Below are 26,324 nucleotides of genomic sequence, written 5' to 3' on the forward strand. Positions count from 1 at the left end.
AACAAGGAAATTATTTTAAAAAAAGAGAAAGAGAGAGAGAGAGACCTAAGAGAACCAAACAGATTTTTTTTTGTTTTGTTTTGTTTTTTAAAGACAGAAGTGGGGAGGGGCAGAGCGAAAACAAAAAACAAAAAACCTTAAGCAGGCTCCATGCTCAGCACAGGCTCTATCTCAAACCCCAAGATCATGACCCGAGCTGAGATCAAGAGTCCGCGCTTAAAGGATGGAGCTACTCTGGTGCCCCAGAGCCAAATGTAATTTTAAAAAATACCACAAACAACAAGTGAACTTAAATATTTAATAGTTTTAGTAGATTTCACACAGCCAAAGAGACAACTAATAATCTAGGAGCTAAATCAGAATTTATTATTCAGAGTGTAGCAAAAAGTAAACAAAAAGATGGAAACAAAGAAATAAACTGCTCACTTCATCAACAATGTTCTAAAATTGTAATTATACAGAAATCAGCTGGCCACCCCCAGAAGGATGAAACACAAATCTATGAAGTGTTTAAAAAAAAAAAAAAAAAGGTAAGAGACAGTTGTTACAATGAGACCATCTTAGTTGGTGTCCAGGAAGAATAAAGAGAACGAGGCATAGATAATGGCTGAGAATCTTACAAAATGGAAGAGACAACAATCCACAAAGTAAAAAAGGCCTAGTGAGTCCTAAGCAGGATAGATTTAAAAATCCAGACCTCACCAAATAAGAATGAGTTCCAGAAAAATTAAAGAGAAAGATAAATCCTTAAAAGCAGCTACAGAAAAAAAAGACATACTACCTTCAAAGGGGCAACAGTTACAAACTGGTAGCTGACTTTTCCATATCAGTAATGGAAACCACAAGATGGCAGAATCAAATATTCAATGGGCAAAGAAAATCATTGCCAATCAAGAATTAAATGTTCAGGGCGCCTGGGTGGCTCAGTGGGTTAAGCCGCTGCCTTCGGCTCAGGTCATGATCTCGGGGTCCTGGGATCGAGTCCCAAGTCGGGCTCTCTGCTCAGCAGGGAGCCTGCTTCTCTCTCTCTCTCTCTCTCTCTCTCTCTGCCTGCCTCTCTGTCTACTTGTGATCTCTCTGTCAAACAAATAAATAAATAAATCTTTAAAAAAAAAAAAAGAATTAAATGTTCAAACCATAAATGACTCTTAATCTCACAAAACAAACTGAGGGTTGCTGGGGGGAGGGGGGTTGGGAGAAGGGGGGTGAGGTTATGGACACTGGGGAGGGTATGTGCTTTGGTGAGTGCTGTGAGTGTGTAAACCTGGCGATTCACAGACCTGTACCCCTGGGGATAAAAATACATGTTTATAAAAAATAAAAAATTAAAAACAAAAAAGAAATGTTCAGGGAAAAAAAAAACCACTTTCATGAATGAAGGCAAATACAGACATTATCTGACAAAATGGAGAAAGTTCATTATCAGTAGATTTGTAACTAAAGGTTATATTGTTGGTAGCTGAGAGGGTGATACCAGCTGGAAGGTTCAGGCTGCAAAAATGAATGAAGAGCAACCAAAGTAGTAAATCTATAGTTAACTCTAAATGGATATTAGATAAAACAATAATAATGTCTTTTAGTACTTTAAAAACAAAAAACAAAAACAAAAAAACCTGGGTGCCTGGGTGGTTGAGCAACTGCCCTGGGCTCAGGTCATGCTCCTGGAGTCCCAGAATCAAGTCCACATCAGGTTTCTTGCTCACCCGGGAGTCTGCTTCTCCCTCTGACCGGAGCTCCCCGCCTCATGCTGTCTCTCTCTCATTCTATCAAATAAATAAATAAAATCTAAAAAAAAAAAAAAACCTTAAAAATATACACACATATATTTATAATATATAATAATAAAATATAAATATAAATGCATATAAATCAGGAGTAAACTAACCAGAGCCACTGCTCTTAAAGTCATTTTACTGCTTAAGAGGGGGATGAAGTATTACTGATTAATGTTTAGACTTAAAAATTTTAACACATGTTGGGGCGCCTGGGTGGCTCAGTGGGTTAAAGCCTCTGCTTTCGGCTCAGGTCATGATCCCAGGGTCTTGGGACTGAGTCCCGCATCGGGCTCTCTGCTCAGCAGGGAGCCTGCTTTCCTTCCTCTCTCTCTGCCTGCCTCTCTGCCTACTTGTGATCTCTGACAAATAATTTTTTTAAAAAGTTAAAAAAAAATTTAACACATGTTAAAATCTCTAGGGTAACCAGTAAAAGGAACATAAAATAAATAATTTCCAAACTACTAGAAGGTATAAAAATAATGAAAAAATAATTACAAAGCAATTTTGCTTTTTAATCAACAACAAAAAGAAAAAATTTACAAGAAAAATTCCCAAATGTTTGGTAATTATGGTAAATTAAATATGAAACAAATCCTTTGTGTTTCTCTTAAAAAGAAGGAATCTACTTTCTCATTCCTGAATCTGGGCCAAGCTTGTAACTTGCTCTAACAACTTGCTCTTGCCAACAGAACGTGGCAGAAACCTTTTTGCTTTTATTTTGGCCCCTTGGAGTGCTGACCTGAGACTACAAATGAGGAAACTGGTATAGTTTACTAGATGATAAAAAGTCACTTAGATGAGAACAAAGGCACCCCAGCCACTAACTAGTACCATCAGCCAAATATGAGTGAAGCCTTCTTAAAACTTCCCCCATGTAGACAATCCTGTAGTTGAATGCAGCCTCAAGCAAACCCAAAACAAAACCAGCCAAGGAACCACCCAGCAACCCACAGAACTGAGGGGAGAAATAATTATTTGAAGCTATTAAATTTTGAGGTGGTTTGTTATCCAACAATAGATAACTGACATATATAAAGAAATAAATTTGTGAAAAGTCATGGGTCAACGAAAAAATTTTTGAAATGTATGATATACACATCAAATGATATGTTTAAAATGGTATAGTCTATATATAAAAAAAAAAAAAACTGTGTGCTGCCGCTAAAGCATTGCTTTGCGAGAACTTTATAACCTCAAATGCATACTTCAGAAAAGAAAGGCTGGAAATTCATATCACTCTCAGAACATTAGAAAAATAAAATTCAGGGGCGCCTGGGTGGCTCAGTGGGTTAATGGCTCTGCCTTCGGCTCAGGTCATGATCCCAGGGTCCTGGGATCGAGCCCCACATCAGGCTCTCTGCTCAGAAGGGAGCCCGCTTCCTCCTCTCTCTCTGCCTACCTCTCCATCTGCTTGTGATCTCTGTCTGTCAAATAAATAAAAAAATAAATCTTTAAAAAAAAAAAAGAAAGAAAAGAAAGAAAAATAAAATTCAGCAAGGAAAGCGTAAAGAATAAAAGAATACAGAGGGAGGCAAAAAAGAAAAGGGGGGAAATAAGAGACAGTGAATAGAGGTAAAGCAAAACTGAAAGCTGGATTTTTGAAAAAAATCACACATTTTTACACATTTATGGCTAGATTAATTTTTTTTAAAAAGGAAGGCAATCATACATTAATCTAAAGATTAAAAGTAATCCTCATCAAAATCCCAACATGCTGATCCTAAAAATTATACAGAATAGTTGAAAGAGCTGATAACCAAGACACATTTTATATTTTGCTGTTAAGATCCACTGCATTCATAAAATGGGGTTTCTCCAAAGAATCTATAAAATAGAGAGTATTAAATCGGTAGTTACTTGTTGTAAATCAAGAGATTCATAATGACACTTAAGAACTCGCTGGTCACCTTCAGAGAATAACAGGTAACTAATGGAGTATTCTAAAAATTGGTCAAATTAAGAACAAATATCTATCCTACCTTTCCTAATTGAACTGTACCACTGGGTAACCAAATAGTAGATGAAGGGAAGTTCCTTTTTATGGAAGCATTCCACCTTATAAAGGAAGAATAACGAATTCCAATACTACCATTTTATAAGCCCTAATAAATAAAAATTCACTGATTTATGCATTAAGCAACAGTGGCTACTAAAAATCACAAAGAGAAACAACCACATCAACACCTAGGAAGCATTCTTTTCCAAAAACAAAACAAAACAAAACAAAATCTAAGCTTTGATCAAGCTTTTAGATCCAACTACTAATTTACAGGAAATACAGAGAATGAAGAAAAAGTATGCAGTCAGCATAACCTAGATGGCAGAATCTGTATGGGTCAAAATAGTTGACTGCTTCAACAAATGGTAAGAAAGAAAGGGGAAAGATGAATGGCAGCAGCACATGCAAATTAAGAGAAACAAATAAGAAAACACACATCTAAATTATACTGCTTAAGAATGCACATTTGGGCAATAAAATTAGAAAGAAATGTAGAGATGCAATACTATAGAAGTCAAGATAGCAGTTAACAGCAAGGAAGAGGGATGGGCTCTGACCTGGAAAAGGGAACCTGGAAGACTTGTGGCCTGGCGGGCAGATTTATTTTTTGACCTGTGCAGTAGTTACAAGGGTGTTTATCTTAAAAACTAAAAAAGTCATTAGATTATATATGTTTTTATGTAATTTCTTTCAGTTGTGGTATAATATATAATAAAAAAGGTATTTAAAATCTTAGAATATTTCACCATGACTCTAACATTTTAACAACATATTACCACAAAATTTTAAAAATTAACTTAACATAAAACTTTTTCCTTAACCCCTGAATGATTGGTGACTTTTTCTGAACTAAGTCCATCTGAAGGATTTGATAAAAATACTTTATTCCATCTTCTACCTTCCACGTGGCTAATTCAAACAAACTTAAAAACTCTCATAAGCAGGTACCATTTTTACCCTTCTGATTCCTCACTGGTAAAATGAATAAAACAACTATCCCAAAAGACTATTTGTGAAGAATAAATATAAAATACTTACAGTAATGCTTAAAATATGGTAAGTGCTCAATAAATAGTTCATAGTAAAATTTCCAGGGACTCCTTGGAGTCCCTTCTCAAATCGTTAACTCCATTAACTCCATGCCTTTGCTCAACCTGTTTTCCCCCACCTAAAACGCCTTCTACCCCTTAGCAAAATACTACAAATCTATTAAAGTCAGGCTCAAATGGGAAGCCTCCTCAGATAACAACAATCAAATTAGCTGAATATACTTTGATAATTTTATTTTCAATTCTGTACTTCATTAATTTAATTGTATTCATTCAGGTCTGCTAATTTAGCAAAAGGATTACAAAGGTGTGTTTTTGAAAAAAACACTTTTTAAGCACACTCAAAGCTTCAAACTCTCTTAATATGTACAATAACTCCCACTGAAGAGCATAACCATCAGCTATCAGAAGTATTTTATCCTTACATTTATAGATGGCGATATCACTGGCAGAGATGCCTAAAACAAGTGTTTTTTTTTTTTTTTCCATAAAAAGAATGCACAAAGAGAGCCATGTCCATAAGCAAGAGTCTGATAAAAAGTTTTTTGTAGAAATAACTATAAATGCTTATGTGTCTGGGTGGCTCAGTCAGTTAAGCATCTGCCTTCAGCTCAGATCATGATCCCAGCATCTCAGGACCCAGCCACAGCTGGGTCTGACTCCCTGGTCAGTGGGGAGTCTGCTTCTCCCTCTTCCTGTGCTCTTCCCCCTACTTCTGTGCACTCTCACTCACTCTCTCTCTCAAATGCATAAAATCTTTTAAAAAAAAAAAAAAAAGAACTACAAATGGCATTCTTAAACAACTCGGACATTCCATACAAATCATTCCAAAAGAAAGAACAATAAAGAAATATAATACCCATTTTTATAAAATTTAATTTGGCATATATAATTGTAAAGAAAACTGCAAAAAAAGTATCATTCTTCATAATTCCAGTTTGTATTTTACTATAACAGATTAGAAGGTGAAGCTATTCATCAGATCATGGATGAGATTGATGTTGATCCTAGGGAAAAAATTACAAATTATTTATGCAAATGGACAATATGACACCAGTACTTGGAAGAAGCTGTAAATTCTATGAACAAGCACAAGTTCACCAAAAAGTCATGTTGGACCAAATTCATTTTCTTTTCTGAAGGGATCATGAAAATTCTATAAACTTAGTTTATTACGCTACAAAGCATTTGATGATGGACTAAATCAGTTCTCCACCTTTTCCATGCAAAAGAAACAGATGCCACATACAGCTCTAGGGTCTCATCTTCACTGCTCCATAACCAGAAAAGAAAGACTTTTTCCCAAGGTTGCCTGGGTGGCTCTGCTGGTTAAGCATCTGCCTTGGGCTCAAGTCATGGTCCCCGGGTCCTAGGATTGAGCCCCGTGTTGGGCTCCATTCTCAGCAGGGGGCCTGCTTCTCTTTCTCCCTCTGCTGCACCCCCTCCTTGTGCATGCTCGCTCGCTCTCTGTCAAATAAATACATAAATCTGGGGAGGGAAAAAAAAAAAAAAAAAGACCCTTCCTTACCAGTTCCAGCAGAAACATCTCAAAGGAGGACTCCCACTGGCCCAATATGGATTTGATGCCTAGTCCTATGGTCAGAATGCCAGGTCATTACCAGAAGGAAAGGTGTAAAAAAGTGTTAGGTAAGTTTGAAGATGAGAAATAATAACAACACCCCAAGGGTGTCAAATAATAGAAAGGTTACAGAGTTATGTGTAAACACATGTTCTATACTTGACCCTGTCCAATAACTTAAATTTACTGGGAAAATACAGAGAAGTAATACTAATTAAACTTACAGGATCAAAAAAAAATGGAAGTAATACATCCCAAGATAAGTCTAAATATGTGCACCCAGGTTTAATTTTTTTAAAAAGTCAAACACAAGAAGTTGAGGAGGGCAAATGAAGGGGAAACAACTGTGTAAGCTAAATCCAAGTAAAGAGTATAGATGATCACAAAAATAATACATGTAACCTCATCTATTTTTTAAAAAGTTTAGGATCTACAAAGCAAGTAATAAGCCATTCTACTGTGTGTCAGTCAGACCACACTTAGAATAATAAATTTAGTTTTGGACTTCTTCTTTAAGAGGTGGAGAAATAAAGAATATCATTCAGGAAGCAGCAAATGAAAAAACACAGAGGCCCTGAAGCCATGTCACATGAAAGTAAATACTTTCCAACTCCAAAAAAGGCTTCTTTAGGGAGATTTTCATGGGCACATTTGAGGAAATTTTTAGGAAGGCTTAATGGTTTTTGAGAACCTAATAGTGGCATGTTTGGCTGTCATTTTAGTTTTCCTTTCAGCAAGCACAAGGAACTAAAGCTATCTTCTGTTTATTGAGCTTTGTTCCAGTGACTACTGAGTTAAGACAATTTCTGATTTAATCCTCAAACCACTGAGTTAAGTAAATACTATTATCCCTGTTTTGCTGGCGAGAATACTGAGGCTCAGAGGCTGAGTAAACTTTGTACAAGGTCACAGATCTAGCAAATAGCTGCACAGAAATTTGAACCCATGGGCACCTGGGTGGCTCAATGGGTTAAGCCTCTGCCTTCAGCTCAGGTCATGATCTCAGGATCCTGGGATCAAGGCCCACATCAGGCTCTCTGCTCAGCAGGGAGCCTGCTGTTCCCCCCCCCCCCAACCCCGGCCTATCTCTATGCCTACTTGTGATCTCTCTCTGTCAAATAAACACATAAAAAAAAAAAAAAAATTTGAACCCATATCTAACTCCAAAGACCATACCATGTTTTATAGTATGCCAAACCACCTCCATAATAAAGATCAAGTTGCTGCATGTAAAAATGTGCATTCTTGCAAATTAAAATGTCATGACATTATTTTATACCTTTAAAGAAGTAAAAAAAAAAAAAAAATTCACCCTTTATTGATGAGATAATTAAATTTACACTCATTTCAGAGTACTCTACAGCAGAACTCTTTTTGAGAAGTAACAGGTGTAATTTGTGTAGCTCCACAATGTTCACACCTTTTCCATAAACACTAAGGAAAGTTCATTAGCTTTCATTCTATAACCCCATTTCTGGCAATCTATTCCAAGGAAATAATTCAGCAGAGACAGAAAAGTTTACCAGCAAAAAAATTTAGCATTATCTAGAAAAATTACAGAAGAAATCTAGATGCCCCAAATAAATTATGATATAGTCACACAAAGAAGTGTTTATGTATTTCTTTAAAGTACAGTTACAGGGGCACCTAGGTGGTTCAGTGGATTGAGCATCTGTCTTCTGCTCAGGAGTCCTAGGATCCAACAAAGTAGCACACGCAACTCCCTGCTCAGCCAGGAGTTGGCTTCTGCCTTTCCCTCTGCCCCTCCCCCTGGCGTGTGAGGGCTCTCTTTCTCTCGCAAATAAAATCTTTAAAGAAAAAAGTATAGTTATGAAGTCCATGTAGAAACATAGGGAAGGTATCTACACATTAAATGAAAATAGAAAAATAAGTACACTATAATTATGTAAAAATGCATGCACATAAATGAGAAATAAGAAGTAACAAAAATAAAAGAATACATATGTTATAGTGATCACATTATGGATAATTTAATTTTTTAAATTATTTTTATTGTTTCAACTGTATTGTTAACTGTGAAAAGGTTATAAAACAATAATGATACCATTTTTATAAATTTCTAAGACTTGTTTTACCCATGCATCTATAACGGGCCCAGCTCCAAACAGCTCATAATATCCTTAAGAAGACATTAACAGGGGCGCCTGGGTGGCTCAGTGGGTTGAGCTGCTGCCTTCAGCTCAGGTCATGATCTCAGGGTGCTGGGATCGAGTCCCGCATCGGGCTCTCTGCTCAGCAGGGAGCCTGCTTCCTCCTCTCTCTCTCTGCCTGCCTCTCTGCCTACTTGTGATCTCTCTCTGTCAAATAAATAAAATCTTAAAAAAAAAAAAAAGAAGACATTAACATTTGTTACAAGAAAAATTTGTTATTTAAAACAGTAGCCACAGCCCTAAGAAAGGAGCATCTCAGAGTGAGAGTCAGTCAACAAACTTTTTTTGAGAGCCAACTACATGTCAGCCACAGTTCTAGCCACTGGGACTATAAAATTGAACTAAACAGACAAAAATTCCTGCCGTCATGGAACTTACATCCTAGCAGCAGAGACATACAATAAGCAAGATAAATATGTAAAATAAATACCGCATTTGCTCATGATAAGGAAAAGCCAGGAAAGATGTTATTGTGCCAATAACAGAGAATTATAATTAATTAAACAGTCTGTACCCAGTTCCCGCCCAGCAGACCACAAACAGCTACAGAGTTCTGAGAACACTGCTTCTGGATCCGACCTGAATCAGGTGGTTTCAGTACACAGATGGTTTTCCTGGCAAATTCTTTGAGGACTTTTGCTTAACCATTGTCTTTATTCTGAGATCCAAATGGGGCCTATAACATCCACTCATGGCTCCTGCCAAGGGTCTCCTGCATCTCCAGCCCCTCACCTGACTCATGCTTGTACTTTGCAAAACATTCAGTGGGCCTGTGAAACTAAGCAAAGGGAAGCCAGCCTCTCCTAGAGCCTGATTCAAAAGGAGCACGTCTCAGGAAGGAAAGCTGAATTTGAAGCATGCAGGAAAGCTGTAAAGTTAGTGGAGAGAGAGTGCAGGGAATAAAAGCTAGAGATATGAGAACATTTAAGAGGTACAGAAAAGATCTAGCAAAAGACCAGAGGGCTGAGGCTCAGCGAAAAATAGTCAACAAACTGCCAACAGTGGAAATGTCAAAAGAACTTATAAATAAAAGAATGTCTCCATTTTAAGCTGTTCACTTCATTGAAATATAACTGCTGCCACCATTCCCAAATTTTCGATAAAATTCTACTACAATTACCTGCTTTGCGCCTGATAATTTACAGGAATCAAGGCAGAAGCCTATCAAAAAGATAGGCTCAAGAGACAAGATGTAAGTAGAATCTAAAATAGAGCAAACACTTTTGCACAGGGAAATAAACTATCAACAAAACAAAAAGGCAACCTACTGAATGGGAGAAGATGTTTACAAATGACATATCTAATAAGAGGCCAATATCCAAAATATTAAAAAAAAAAATTCTACAACTCAACACCAATAAAACCACAAATACTCCAATTTAAAATGAGCAGAGGACCTAAACAGACATTTTTCCAAAGAAGACATACAGATGGCCAATAGACACATGAAAAGATGATCAACATCACTAATCATCAGGGAAATGCAAATAAAAGCCACAAGATATCATCCTACACCTGTTAGAATGGCTAGTATCAAAAAGGAAACAAGTGTTGGCATGGATGTGGAGAAAAAGGAACCCTCATGTACTGTTGGTAGGAATGTAAACTGGTACAGCCACTATGGAAAACAGTATGGAGGTTCCTCAAAAAAATTAAAAAAAGAAGTACTACGTGATCCAGTAATTCCACTACTGGGTGTTAACCCAAAGAAAACAAAAACACTAATTCAAAAAGATATATGCACCCTTATGTTTATTACAGGATTATTAACAATAGCGAAGATACAGACACAAACTAGTAGATGAATGGATAAAGATGTGATGTATACACACACACACACACACAATGGAATATTATTCAGCCATAAAAAAGAGATTTTGCCATTTGCAACAACATGGATGGACCAAGATAACAGTATGCTAAATGAAATAATTCAGAGAAAGACAAACCTTATGATTTCACTTATATGTGGAATCCAAAAAAATACAAATTAACAAAAAGCAGAAAAAGACTCATACATAAAGAGAACTGATGGTCAAAAGAGGGAAAGGAGCTGAGCAAAATGGGTGAAGGGGAGTGGAAAGTACAGGTTTCCAGTTATAGAACGAATAAATCACAGATAAAAGGCACATAGGAATATAGTCAATGGAATATAGTCAATGGTACTGTAATAACATTTGTATGGTAGCTATACTTGTGATGAGTATAGCATAACTAATAAACTTAAAGAATCACTGTGTTATATACCTGTGACTAATATAACAGTATATGTCAACTATACTTCAATTTAAAATATATATTTATATTAGGAACCCCTAGTTGGCTAAAATAGAAGAGTATATAACTCTTGATGTCCGGGCCATCAGTCCAAGCCCCACATTGGATATACAGATTACTTACAAATAAAATCTTTTAAAACAATAAAGAAAAAATTTAAAAGTATATATATTAAAATTTTAAAAATAAATAAAATGAAACAGAGCAGAGGAAAAAAAAAAAGTTAAATAAGGTGTCACTAAGAAAAATACAAGCTCCCTGAAATGCCTCAGAAATACCTGGAGGACAAAACTGTGTTCCCACCATCTACAGAGCGGGCTTTGAAAAGAATAAAGGATCACTCCATAAGCTGGGGGACTTGGCTACACCGTCATAGCTAAAAACTAGATCACACCCAGTCAAGTAATTAATAGATAAAACAAGAAAGGCACCTCAGCTTTTGACAACTGTGAAGCTGGAGAGATCCCAGCCAGGCTAAGGACATCAAATCTTACTGTCCTACCAGTCCACAGACCTTTTGCCCAGGCCCCTCAATAAAATGGTGTGATTAAAAAATAATAATAATAAATTTTTAAAAAATAAATAAAGTACCTAAATTGCTTCAGAAAATTAAAAAGGATCATTATTTAGATCATCCAGAGTTGTTAAATGATACTTCATCGAATGGATGATGGTCACCTAACCCTTAAAGGATAAGAGCTGAAGAACAGATAACATAAGGAGAGAGATTCCAGGTTTGGTTAATATGCGTAAAGCTCCAAAGCCTGGAATGAATGTGGCCTGTTCAGAGAACAGTGCAAAACTGCTCTGTTTGGAACAGAGCATACTGACTGCAGGCAAAGGCATATAAGATCAGCCTGTAAGGTGAGACCAGGTAAGGGAAGGCTCTGAAATCCAGGAGGAGAAATCTGAACTTGACAAGCTTCATGGGAAGGGAAAGAAACTGCTTAGTTCTGTTTTTGTTTTTCGTGTTTGGTTTAAGATTATAAAATACTACAGCAGTGCAGACTGGTCTCTTTGCCCTCTAAAATTGACCCATAATTTCCTACTACCTCGCCCATGTGACATTCTCTCAGATATACAACTATTGCCTCTATTACCTAAAGCCTCAACTCATGTTTGAACTGGTCCTACATCTAGAACTGCCAGACAATTACCCTTAACCTTAAAAGTTCTTCAACTAAAAAAAAAAAAAAAAAAGTTATTCAACTATCCTACATAATTTGTTCACCTTATACAACACTTAGTGTCTATGCCGTGACATGTGCAAACTAGGAATTTATACTTGAGGCAGTACATGACCTCAAGAAACTCAGATATAGGCAGAAGACAGGAAAGTAAACTAGTACAATACAGAGTGCTAATTAGTAGAGAAATGCTCAGCGTATCATGATAGCAAAGGACAACAAAATCAGTTTGGAAATCAGGAAAAGACAGAAAACGCCTAAGAGAAAGTGTTAAATGGACTGAATTTTGAAAGAAAATGAACACCAAAAGGTGGGGAAAAGTGCTGGGGGTGACAGTGATTATAATCAGACTGCAAAGGCTGAGCAGAGCTTGTCATACTCAAGAGACTGTTTATCCACAATGCTAGATGAGTATAGGAAGTAGTAAAGGACCAGATTACAAACATGATTTTCTCGTGCCGAGAATTTTGTGTTTTAGAATAACGAAAAGACTCTAATGAAGGAATAACAAGATTATAATTGTGGGGTTTTTTTAAAAGATTTTATTTATTTATTTGACAGAGATCACAAGTGGGCAGAAAGGCAGGCAGAGAGAGGGGGAAGCAGGCTCCCCGCTGAGCAGAGAGTCTGATGTGGGGCTCGATCCCAGGATTCTGGGATCATGACCTGAGCTGAAAGCAGAGGCTTTAACCCACTGAGCCACCCAGGCTCCCCTATAATTGTGTTTCTTAAAAACAGCTCTGGTGGCAGTGAAAGATGGGCTGAAAGGGTACCACAAAACTTCCTCCTACCACAAAATGCAACAAAAATCTGATAAAGCTGCTATTAACATTCAATTTATCTGCAGTTATCCACTCCTACTCCTTTCCTAGGCTTAGCTCATATTTTTCATAAAGCCTTTCCAAACTCTTCCATAACACATTAATCTCTCCTTTCTCAGAACATCTAAGGCATGTCTGTCTGTACACTGCATTCTGTCACCACCTTACAATTTTAACTAATTCGTATTTAAATTTCTCCTCCCTAACAAGAATGTAAGCTCGCAATGAAAAGATGTCATATTTTTTTTTGACTGTATGTGTAATACACACATACACACACATCAACACCCCCCCACAGCACCTAGGGCAGTAATACAACATTTTAAAACAGATACTTCCTTTGAACTGAATATATGGTCTCCTTTATCCATGAGTACAGATTCCACTATTCCCCATAAATAAAAAAATAAAATGTGTGATTTTCAAATGTATGATTTAAAATTAAGGGGAAAAAGTTATATGGTAATGGGAAATGAACTCAGGGCAACTTTCTAGGAAGATGAAAATGTTCTAATTTATGATAGGAGTATGTTACACTGTTGCATTGCATTTACTTAAAAAATGTATAACCAAGATTTATACTGTTTAATATATATAAATTTACCTAAAAACCTGTAAAAATAAGAGGAGTAAGGGGTTATAGATGAAACATGAATGGCAAAATGTTGATGACATTTCTTCAGTAAAACATATAGATGGTTCATAATATTATTCTGCTTACTTTGAAAAAAACATATTAACAAAACTAAAAAATAACTCAGAAAGTTAAATGAATTATTCTCCTAATGTTCGGTATAATGTGACATTGTAACTTTTAAAGTGGTTTTACTAGCTCTAGAATTACGTAGTTGATTCTAAGGACTATCTTCTAAGACAAATGTATTGTTAATAGCATAGATGAAAAAAGGCCAAGCAGCCATAGGTTCCTTAATTAAGCATCAGAGGGGAAAATTAATTAGTCTGTTACAAACGATACCCAAAAAGCCAATAAAATATAAAGTCAGAATTTTCTAATCTCCTAATCTTCAAACTGTGCACCGAAGATAGCATTTGAAATATGTCCAAAAGTTTCTGGAAATACAACAACTACAAAAATAGACTCAACACCACTCTTCAATGTTTTAAAATAATTCAATTAGTTTATCTCGGTAATTTAAACTTCGTGCTTATCTACTCTTTTATTTTCTTTTTTTAAAATTGTTATTAACATATAATGCATTATTTGCCCCAGGGGTACAGGTCTGTGAATCATCAGGCTTACACACTTCACAGCACTCACCATAGTACATACCCTCCCCAAAGTCCAAAATCCAGCCACCCTATTTACCCTCCTACATGCTTATCTACTCTTAATTTGCATTCTCCTCCCACAAAATATTTTATGTGGAAAATAAAGATCTTCCTTATTCATGTCAATGCACAAGGTTAACAATCTTTTGTTCAGTAAATTAGTTGTTGTCTAACTTAATCCCTCAAAAAGTCCTAAGTTTCTCAAAAAGATTTCCAAAGCATTTTACAATAAAATGTAAATGAAAAAACACCTAAAATTTAGTAAGACAGTTTCTATTAGACTGTTTTGTTATTTCCCAGGAGATGATATTTAAAACTTTCCTTACAATAATCTACAGCCTTATAAATCACTAGCTATCTAAACTATGACTGGAACCGAAATGAAGCGTTTCTGGGATACTAATAATGTTCTTATACGGGTGCAGATCTGAGTGCTGATTACATGGGTGAGTTCTATCTGTAAAAATTCTTCAAGCACTATACTTAATTTATACTCTTCTATATTCCTATTATACATGTAATACTCTGATAAAACAAAGTAAACCACAGTTGTTAGAGCTGTCGTCAAATTCCCTACCTCATACTAAAACACCTGTTCTATGCACTGAAACATTTCTCTAATAAAAGGTAATACAAAGTTATCTTACAACATTTGACATTTTCTGATATAGTCCCAGATAACAAATAACTTCCATTTTCAACGGGGAGCTCAGAAAGCACACAACAGAAAAAAACAAAAACAAAAACCTCTATGTTTTCCAGAAGAAATCATTTTAAAAGCTAACTGAATAGAAGAAAAGTGGATTGGCACTGTATTGTCTAGACAAAGATGTGAATCATTTTCAACTCTTAATCAAATTGAGAAAGGAAGAGAAAGACCACCACTTCAGACCTTAGTAAGGTAAGGAAGACAGGAGGTTAGTGAGAATTTCATGGATCAGAGTCCCCTTGTTAGTGATTTAGTCCCAAGTCTACTACTCATCAGATATGTCAAGCAAAACAAAACCAAGAGGCAACAGCATCTGCCCAGACAGATGAATGAAATAAAATACATGAAAGCAGTTTGCCAAGATTTAAGATGGAATATCCAATGACTGGCAAGAATGCTAGGAAGTAACCTTTCCTCATTCGCTCGCTGAAGCCAAGTGTCTCCCAGAGAATAAAATATTATGTCTGTAATCCCACAACAGTAACTCAATTCTCTCTTTTCCTTCCTCTAATCTCATAATCGCCCAAAAGCTAAACATTAAGATTCTCTCGAGGAGGAAGAAGTGGAGTATAATCAAAAAGAATCTTGATCCTCAGCTAAATCACACTTTAACCTTCCACCTCAACAGCCAGGGGAGGGAACCTTGCCTTCTAAATTCAGCCTTTCGGGGTGAAATGAACAGCTCCCACGGAACACCACCTTACAAAGCAATCTTACCCAAAAGACCCAGGGCAGTTCACATGTACAATGCTCACGACTTGGAACAGCAACTACTAGGGAATCGTGCCAAACCCCATCGAAGTGACTGAGGCAACAGTCTCCATCCTGGCGAGTCCAATCCTCAGCCACAAATCTCAAATACACATCCACAAAGCAAACCCACGGTCTTTCAGGAGATGAGATGACAAAACTAGAACGCACCCGGAAAGTTGATACAGGAGGTGGGCTGGAGGCGACAGCCTCTGGGTAGAGGCTCAGGGCTGCTAGCGGGCGCTGGGAAAAAACTCACGCTCTCGGAGTCAGAATTGGGCGTAGGGAGCACTAGGGACGAGGCCTGGGGGCAGGAGGTACAGGTTTCCTAGCGGGTGTGGCGGAGACCGACATTCCCGGGAGCAGAATGCTGGAAGCAGGGAACACTGGGGATGACTGCGCGAGAAAATCAGACACCATGAAGTTAGAGCCTGGCAGCAGCCATGGCCCGCCCTCTCTACGCTTGACCCCTCCGTGCCAAGGGACCGGTCCGCCCGGCGCCAGGCTAGAAAAGAGAGCGCGTCGGGAGCGCCCGCTCGGGCCCGCGGAGGCAGCGCGGTCGAGGGCCTTCTTACCCGTGCAGGCCGAGCGCGCGGCGCCTCTTGTGGAGCAGGCAGAGCAGCAGAAGCGCGGCCCCGGCCAGCGTGGAGTTCCGCGCCGTCAAGTACTTGCTGAAGGCCGCCATGGAACCACCTGAGCGAGCGAGCCCGGAATGGGGCCGCGGCGGCGTCTGCTACCCTTAATGCAGGAAGCGCGGGGGAGACTGGGAGGAGAAGAGCGAGCGGAGGGAGGGCGGTGCCGGCAGCGCGGGACCGCCCCCTGGCGCGCGCCGCCGCGTCGTCCGCGCGCCGTAGCCCCCCACGGACTTCAGCTCGGCGGGAGCGCGCGCGAGCGGCACGGAGGACGGAGCAGTTCTAGGACGCTCTCTGCGCACGCGTGGACCCCCGCAGGGTCACCCGGATTGCCCGCGCGGAGATGCTGCTGATCTTTTCTCTGGCGCTCGCTGGTTCTTCCGGGCCTGGTTGCTGTCCCTGCCTCACCCCTACTCCCACCTTCTGCGCACACAACCACCCAAGCTTTCCCAACAACTGGAAGAGCAGGCCTACCCAGCGCGGAGGACAAAGTGTGACCTGCCACTCCGCCTCCCTCCCTCCCCCGCACCGTGAAGGGCCGTTACCACCCTCTTAAAGGAGCTCAGGAAGAAGGGGAATAGCCCCATCATAGAGCGTTTATACAGAACTGAAGGCACGGTGATTATTTAGACGAAAACACCGAAGAGGTGTAGGGAAATGTGGGAAGAATGACTATACAAATCGAAAACCTTTTTCCAAGCCAGGTTTTTCCCCTAAACCACGGGTTATAACCTCTAGCGGATCGTGGAGTGAGTTTGGTAGATTGAGACCACCACTCGTGTGTGTGTGTGTGTGTGTGTGTGTGTGTGTGTGTGAGAGAGAGAGAGAGAGAGAGAGATCAGTACGAAGACAATAGAACACGCAGAGTGTGTCACGCGCAAATAAGTTCTGAGAAATTTTTATTGCAGTCTTGTAGCCATGTGTCCCTAGCAGTGATATAGAGTGTATTTCTTTAATGTGGCTCTGATCAAACAGAAAGTTTGAGAAACACTGCTCTCCGCAAAGGGACATTCAGGAATAACAATCAACGCGTTGTGTGCATGCTGGCCTTACTCCCAGAATCAGAAGGGCATTGCAGATTACAGCATTCTTCTGACTGGCCCTATGCTACGGAAATCATGATCCCTAGCTTTTAGACTGGCATATGTACAGTAAGTTAGTGAATCCCTGTCTTCAGTTGAAGAAACTGGAGGAAGGAGTATCCGTCAGAAAGTAAGTACATAAAACCTTGCATAATACACACTCATGTTAAAGTCGCCTACAAAACAGTGGTTTCCTAGGTGTTTACTTAATATGAACTGAGAGTTGCCTAATACAGATCACAAGAATCACAAGGGGTGTGTGTGTGGAGAGATGATCAAATGCCTAAATTTTGTTAAAGTGGAGCTTCTACTAAATTCTCAGTTTACCACATAGACATTTTCATTATCTCCTGTAACAGTTAGGCAATTTGGTATGCACCAAGGATACAAAGATAAAAACAGATCACAATCCCTGATCTCCAAAGGTTGGCAGAGGAGGAAAAATATGAAAAAACAATTATAAATGTGTTAAGTGTCATGTTAGAGGTATGAACACATTTTGTGCTGTGATAGCACACAAAAAAAAATACTTAGTTTTGTCTGGAACTTATTTTTAAGTATTTATTATTAGAGAGAAGGATGGAGAATGTGAGAAAGAGAAAGAGAGCAAGAATCGGGGGAGGGACAGGGAGAAGCAGACTCCCCACTGAGCAGGGAGACATACCTGAGGCTCAATCCCAGGACCCTGAGACCTGAAAAGGAGATGAGCAGAAAGCAGATCCTTAACTGACTGAGTCACCCAGGGATCCCTGTCTGGAACTTTCTATTAGGGCTTGACAGAAGATGACTTTGTAGCTAAAGCTTAATGGACCAAAGAGCCATGAGAAGGACAAGAGAGAAAATCACTAATTCACTAATAAATTGCATAGTAATGTAAAAGTGTTAGGAACTATGGGAGAAGGTGTATCATCTTGGCGTTTATAGCAATGAAGGAAGAGCATGCACAAGGGGTGTGTGTGTGGAGAGGTGATCAAATGCCTTGCATTTGCCTAATTGCAAGGTTAAAGGAAAGACATATTTAGGAAATAGATTACAGTTCAGAGGAGAATTCAGAGGAGAATAAGAATGACCAATTGGGCAACATATTCTAAAAGGTACCTGCACCCCATTGTTTATAGCAGCTACATCCACAATAGCCAAACTGTGCAAGAGCCCAGATGTCTGCCGACAAATGTTTGGATAAAGATGTGGTATATATATACAATGGAATATTATTCAGTCCTTAAAAAAATGAAATCTTGCCATTTGCAATGACATGGATAGAACTAGATGGTATTATGTTAAAGAAAATCAGAGAAAGACAATTATATGATTTCACTCATATGTGGAATTTAAGAAACAAAACAAAGTAGTAGGGAAAGAGAGGGAAAGATGAAATCAGAGAGGGAGACAAACCATAAAGACTCAGGAAACAAACGGAAGGTTGCTGGATGGATGGGAGGTGGGGGCATGGGGTGACTGAGTGATGGACATTAAGGGGGGCATGTGATGTAATGAACACTGGGTGTTATATAAGACTGACAAATCACTGAACTCTACCTCTGGAAGTAATAATGCACTATATGTTAATTAAATTTAAGTACATTAAAAAATAAAAAGTAAAAAATTAATTTTAGCTATTCATAAAGTCCGTCAGGTAAAGACCACTAGGGACAAACCTGTAACCCAACAAAGCTGAGTTCATTAACTTGTTACAGCAAGGGTACCGCAGAGCAGAGGAATTATGGACATGTCTCCAAAAAAAAAAAAAAAAAAGGAAGAAATGGGGGTCATTACAGTATTAGAAGAAGGGAGGAGTTTAGGTAGAATTGAAATGAAATAGTATTTAATAAGCTCATAGCAAATCAGATCTGTATGCAAAGGAATTAATATCAGATCTGAGTTGAGAAGCATCTTCTGAGTTCTATTCCCTTGGAAACATAAATTTAACATTAATGTAGAATATTGTGTCCCAAAACCCCTTATCAGATCCTCTGCACTGTAAAGATATATTGTCTCGCGAACACGAGTTCGAACAACAGTTTCTGACAACTTAAGGTTTTAGAGAACAAAGTTCCTCAGCACTATGCCCTTTTATAATTAACCAAAACAAATTTTCAGGATCACAAAAATAGTTAATAATTAAGAAAAATGTCATTTTATTGGAAGATATCCAAGACCTCTGATTTTTTAATCTCATTCAACAATTAGGCAATTTGGTATGCACAGGACAGAGGGCAGAGAGAAGAGAGGACAGAAGAGTTGGGGAATCCAGATATCCTCCTGAAGAGATATTGTGCTAGTCAGCCTCCAGCATTGTCCACAATGATCCTTATTTCTGGTACTCAGGCCCGATATAATCTCCCTCCTATCAGGATGAGTCTGTGTGACCAAACAGGTATGGTGAAGGTGACAGTATGCAACTTCTGAGACCAGATCATAAAAGACACTGTGGCTTCCACCTCCCTCTCTTGGATTGCTTGCTTTTAGGGAAGCCAGCTGTCACAAAGTGCGCTCAAACAGTCCTCAAGAAGAATCAAGGATTCCAAAAAGAGCCAATGCCTGCTTACCAGCCTTGGAAGCAGATCTTCCATCCCCATGGATGAATGCAGCCTTACGAAGATTCCGAGCCAGAACGTTCCGCCAAGAAGCTCTTAAATTCCTTACTCATAAAAACTTTGTGGAAGACAATAAATGTTTACCATTGTCTTAAGCCACTAAATGTTATGCTCCTGATGTGATTTGGGTCAGGCCTCCAAAATAGAAGAAAGGTGTTTTAGGAAAAGATATAATAGGAGCAAAGATACAGACACTAGAAGGTACAAAGCAAGATGATTAAGTACGGTGTTGGACGGAGGTTCATGAAGTGGTGCTAGATGAGACAAAAGCTTGAAATGTTTAATGGAGGTCAATTTTGGGAAGATCTAAAACATCCAGTTAACCAGGTAAGATTTTATTCTGCAGTAAAAGGAGGTAGTCCAAGTTTGGAGGAAGACTGGTCAGCTTTTATTTAAAGAGACTGTGCCAGTGGCAATGTGTAGGATGGATTGAAGGAAAAAATATCAAGCAGAGAAACCAGTCTGGACACTCTTGAAATAATCTAGGTGAAAGATTGTAAACACCTACTCAAGCAGCACAGAGCAAACAGGAAGGAAAGCACTTTGTGGAAGCAAATTGGATGGGGATGGTGAGTTTGTTATTTAACAGGAAGGAAAACTTTAAATTCACTCTGAGATTTCCTGGTTGAGCACCAGAGAAGAGGATATTATTTACCTGAGGGCAGGAGCACAGAAGTGAAACATTTTTGTCAGGGAAGATAATGAGAGGCAAATGAGCAATTCTTCACCAGATCCTTATCACCAAGGTAAACTCCAAGATCCTTAGCAACTTACGCAAAGCTAGTTATGAGATCAGCTCTACCTACCTCTCTGAATTCCTATCCTGACATTCCTCCCCTCGAACAGATGTATTCCACCTCTGCCTAGAAGACAAATGCATACTGCTATTCCCCTCTGTGGTCTTCGCTAGAATATTCTATTCCTTCTGCCAGAAATACCAATCCTTTCCTACCCTAACATCCTCACTCTCAACTCAGTCTATCTTTTAAAATGAAACTCTGATGGTCTTCTACTCCAAACTGTCTTTTCTGCTCATGTTCCCCAAGCCCCCACCTCTTACCAAGTAAATCCCTTCCTCCCTTTTGCTGCTTCTGTCTCATATCTAATTCTACTAGTGTATAGCAGGATCTTACTTTTATTTTTTTAAGATTTATTCATTTATTTGACAGAGAAAGAGCACAAGCACGGGGGGTGGGGTGGAGGAAGCAGGCTCCCTGCTAAGCACGGAGCCCATGCAGGGCTCAATCCCAGGACCCTGGGATCATGATCTGAGCTCAAGGCAGACACTTAACCGATGACCCACCCAGGCATTCCTATAGTAAGTGTTTCTTTTTTTTTTTTTTAAAGATTTTATTTATTTATTTGACAGAGATCACAAGTAGGCAGAGAGGCAGGCAGAGAGATAGGAGGAAGCAGGCTCCCCGCCAAGCAGAGAACCCGACGCGGGGCTCAATCCCAGGACCCCGGGATCATGACCCAAGCCGAAGGCAGAGGCTTTAACACACTGAGTCACCCAGGTGCCCCTAGTAAGGTGTTTCTTAAGAGAAACTGGCATTCACTTCTCTGACAAGGTAAACACCTCAAGTCACCAGGAAAAATTCACCTTTTTCATCTTTGCTTAAAAAAGAATCACTTTTGGGGCGCCTGGGGTGGCTCAGTGGGTTAAGCCGCTGCCTTTGGCTCAGGTCATGATCTCAGGGTCCTGGGATCAAGTCCCACATCAGGCTCTCTGCTCAGCAGGGAGAGCTTGCTTCCCTTCCTCTCTCTCTGCCTGCCTCTCTGCTTACTTGTGATCTCTCTCTCTGTCAAATAAATAAATAAAAATCTTTAAAAAAAAAAAAAAAGAATCACTTTTTGGTGGGTTGCATTGTTGGTAGGAGTGCAGGTCAGTGCAGCCACTATGAGAAACAGTATGGAGTTACCTCAAAAAGTTAAAAATAGAACTACCCTATGATCCAGTAATTGCACTTCTTTTTACCTAGAAAACCCCACCAAAAACACTAATTCAACAGGATACATGCATCCCTATGTTCACTGCAACATTATTTACAGTAGCCAGACCATGGAAGCTGCCCAAGTGTCCATTGATAGATGAATGGATAAAGAAGAGGTGGGATGGTATGTGTGTGTATGTATGTGTGTGTATATATATATATATATATATATATATATATATATATATTTCAGCTATTAAAAAAAGAATGAGATCTTGCCATTTGCAACAATATGTATAGAGCTAGAGAGCATAATCTTAAGCAAAATAATTTAGTCAGAGGAAAGACAAATACCATATGATCTCACTTATAATGAGGAATTTAAGAAACAAAACAAAGAACAAAGCAAATAAAGGTGGTAGAGTGACCAAGGCATGGACTCTCAAGGGTTCTCTATGCTTGGACATTATTCTCAAAGATCTTGGGTAGTTCCTAGATGACTGAATTGGGATGGCCTTCCTGGCTTAGCCTCATACTGTGTTCGAATCACCTCTCCCTATAGGCACAGGGCACTGTCATCGAACTAGTTCACCAGCTCAGTCTTCCTACACCTCCTGAAGAGTTTCTCTTTAGGACAGTGAGCTAGTGAGATAGGACTACCTCAGTGTGTTGTAAAGGCTCTAATAATGTTGAAACCCAAAAGGAAAGTGGTCGAGATTTCAATCAGTACCTAACTCTTCTCCCAGTCATAACAGTAAGAGGGTTTCTCAATGATTCTTTTTAAAAAATCATTTTATTTTATTTTATTTTATTTTTATTTTATTTCATCATGATAGGTGTACTCTTTAATCCCCATTCCCTATTTCACCCATCCCTCCCCCACCCACTTCCCTTCTCATAACCATCGGTTTGTTTTCTATAGTTAGGAGTCTGTTTCTTGGGGTGCCTGGGTGGCTTAGTGGGCTAAAGCCTCTGCTTTCATTTCAGGTCATGATCCCAGGGTCCTGGGATCAAGCCCCGCATCTCCCTTCTCTCTCTGCCTGCCTCTCTGCCTACTGGTGATCTCTGTCAAATAAATAATTAAATACTTAAAAAAAGAGTCTGTTTATTGGTATCTCTCTTTAGAAAACTAAATAATAGGAAATGATATGTGACTTTTATCCCAGACTGCTCATGCACATCATTGTAATGAAAACCACATGCACTGACAATTGTGCTTTCTGTTTATTTACAATAAGTACATCCTCGGGCCCTATACATTGTTGGCACAGAGCAGGGTCTCAGTAAATGTTCATTAAACTGAACAAACTGATTTTGAGGAGCTAAAAGGAATGCCTGGTGGAAATGGGCATTCCCAGCAGGTAATCAAAGAATTAAGAGCAAGTTTTTAGGGAAAACGATCCGTGCTAAACATTTATTTATATGAAAATATTTATTAATGACTTACTATGTGCCAGGAACTGGGGCCACTGGTGAGAAAAACAGAACAGTCTTCACCCAGAACAGTCTTGTAGTAATCCCACATATAATAAGAATTTTAGATATACATTCCAAAAAAAAATATGGATTTAGAGGTCTTCATATACAAAATAGATGAATCCTTGGAACCAAAAAAAAAAAAAAAATTAAAAAGAAGAATGGGCTGTTGGGAAGTGAGATATAACCCTGCTAAACACCTACATTTGAAGGATGGAGGAAAGAAAGGGATCCAGGACAGTGAGAATAATTAAAGAGGCAATATGGAAATCTGGAGGCATGAGGATCACAGAAGTCAAGATGCAAGAGAGTTTCCAGAAGGGTATAGGAATGGTAATTGAAATTATGAGGAGGTATTGGAGATCCATTTCTTTATGAAGACTTTTCTGGACTCTCCTTTCCTTCCCTCAATATTCTCCCAATGCACCCTGTTCAGATTTGTCACAGCTGTTACAGTGTTTATTTATTTAAATGGAAGGAACCATTACAAGAGATGAAACCAAGTCTTATTTTTCATAAATTCTGTATCATCTGAAAAAAAAAAAAAACTTGGATTCACACCTCATACTGCAAACGGAATAATTTCTAAATTGCTCAAAGAATAAGAAGAAAAAAATATGTAAGGAAACCATAAAACTATGATTAAAAAAGAGGAAAGAATTCTTCATGAAATAATGATCTTATAATCTTAGCATGGGGAACACTTTACAAGTATGAAAATCCAAAATCTATAGAAGACAAAAAATACATGTTTGGCTACTTAAAAATAATTTCCTCATAAGCAAACCAAACCAAAACGAAACAAGACACTATAAACAGGGCAGAAAGAAAACTGTAGGAAAAATTTGCACCTTATTTCATAGAATAGTGGTTTATTTTCCTAAGAATACCTTCAAATCAGTATATTAAAAAAAAAAAGCCATAATCTGAATAGGAAAATTGGTAAATAATATGAAGTATAGTCTATGGAATAAAAAATTATAATTAATATGAAAAGATGCTTTTATCACACATAGTTATAGATACAAAAGAAAACTACCCTAAAATACAACTCTCACTTACCAAATGGCAAAGATCCCAAAGTTTGATAATACATTACATAATTTTTTATTAATATTTCAGAAAGACATATAAATTAGTACAAATTATAGAACAATTGATCAATAGCTTAAAAATAGAAATGCATATATCCTATGACTCAGTAATTTACTTCAGGGAATTGATTCTTTAGATGTACTCTCACATAACTGAAATGTCATAGATATAAGGTATCTTTGTAAAAGCAAAGAATTGGGAACATGCTTTAATTCCCATCAGTGGAGGACTGATTAGATAATGTAACGGAATATTTATTATACATCCATGAAAAGAATGAAGCAATTCTGTATATGCTAATATGGAATGATCTCAAAATATAACATTAAGCAGGAAAAAAAGCCAAGAGCAGAACAGTATGTTAGTATGTTGCCATTCATTAAAGGAATAGAGAGGAAGTAATATAAGCTTATTTGCTTATAGATGAATATAGTGTCTTTGGAAGGATACTCATGAAGATGATGATATTGACTTGACTATAGGAAGGGCAATTGAGTGGGGGTGGGAGGCAGGAAAAAATAGTTGCACTGAATAAATTTGTATCTTTTAAGTTTTTAACCATATAATACATCATCTATCATATTTAAGAAACAATTCTAATGAGGTGAAATTCACATAACAAAATTAACTGAACTCAACAATTCTGTGGCATTTAGAACAATCACAAGCTTATGTAACTACAACCTCTACTTAGATCTAAAAAATTTTATCATCCCAAAAGAAGACCCCATACACATTAAGCAGTAGCTCCCCACTGTTCCCACCTCCCAGGCTCTGGCAACTACTAATCTGTTTTCTATCTCTATGGATTTATCCATTCCAGATATTTCACGTAAATAGAATCATCCATTATGTGACATTTTATGTCTGGACTCTTTTACCTCGCACACTGTTTTCAAGATGTATCTACATTGTAGCATTTATTAGTACTTCAATATTTTTATGGCTGAATAAAAGTCTATATTATGAATAGATCACATTTTATTTATTTACCCACTCATCAGCTAATAGACATTTGGACATTGTGAATAGTGCTGTTATGAACAGGTATGTAGATGTTTTCAGAAGTATTACTTCTAAATATCTATACTGAATACCTGTTTTCAAATTCTTTGAGATATACACCTAAAATAGAATTACTTGGACATATGGTAACTCTATGTTAAATTTTTTAAAGTAAGCTCTTGACCAAACAAGGGGTAATTCTATGTTAATTTTTTTCTTTTTTAAGTAAGCTCTTCACCAAACAAGGGGTTTGAACTCATGACGCTGAGATTAAGATTTGCATGCTCTATAGACTGAGCAGGCCAGCTGCCCCATATATGTTAAATATTTTGAGGAGCCACCAAATTCCTTTTCACATCAGCTGAATTATTTTACATTCCCACCAGCAGTGAAAGAGGGTTTTGATGTCTGCGCATGCTCATCAACATCTGCTATTTGTTTGCTTTTATTATAGCAATCTCTGTGAGTGTGAATTGTGCTAATGGTTTGCATTTTCCTAATTATTATCTTTTCATGCACTTGTTGTCCATTTATGGATCTTCTTTGGTCATTCGCCCCTTTAAAAATTAGGTTGTCTTTTTGTTGTTGAATCATAAGAGTTCTTTATATTTTCTGGTTTCTAGATCCTTATTAGGTATATGGTTTGCAAATAGAATTTTCCGTTCTTTAGGTTGTCTTTTCACTTTCTTAATAATGTCCCTTAATGCACCAAAGTTTTTAATCTTGATCAAGTCAAATTCATCTATTTTCCCTTTGTTTCTTGTGCTTTTGGTGACATATCTAAGAATCCACTGTCAAATAAGTCCAAGGTTGTGAAAATTTATCCCCTATGTTTCCTCCTAAGTGTTGTCTTGTTTTAGCCCCTACATTTGGATCATTGGTCCATTTTGAATTAA

At 38.1% G+C, this 26,324-nt stretch overlaps 1 protein-coding gene across 2 annotated transcripts in view; it reads right to left on the reverse strand.

Annotated features, from left to right (window-relative positions):
• ABCD3 (ATP binding cassette subfamily D member 3) overlaps positions 1–16,709 on the reverse strand; it is a 75,960-nt gene extending 59,251 nt beyond the window's left edge. Inside the window, exons 1-2 of one of the 2 annotated variants that reach the window (XM_032361070.1) lie at positions 16,183–16,273; positions 15,779–16,003 (exon numbers count right to left, since the gene is read on the reverse strand). Coding sequence is in view for 1 of the 2 variants with exons in the window: in XM_032361069.1 (XP_032216960.1) it covers positions 16,183–16,292 (110 nt within the window). In the remaining variant the exon portion in view is untranslated. Of the gene's footprint in view, positions 1–15,778; positions 16,004–16,182 lie in introns of both variants that reach the window. The other variant, XM_032361069.1, reaches the window with a different exon arrangement.
• Between the last annotated feature and the right edge of the window lie 9,615 nt (positions 16,710–26,324).

The sequence above is a fragment of the Mustela erminea genome, chromosome 10 (assembly GCF_009829155.1).
Source record: "Mustela erminea isolate mMusErm1 chromosome 10, mMusErm1.Pri, whole genome shotgun sequence".
NCBI lineage: Eukaryota > Metazoa > Chordata > Mammalia > Carnivora > Mustelidae > Mustela > Mustela erminea.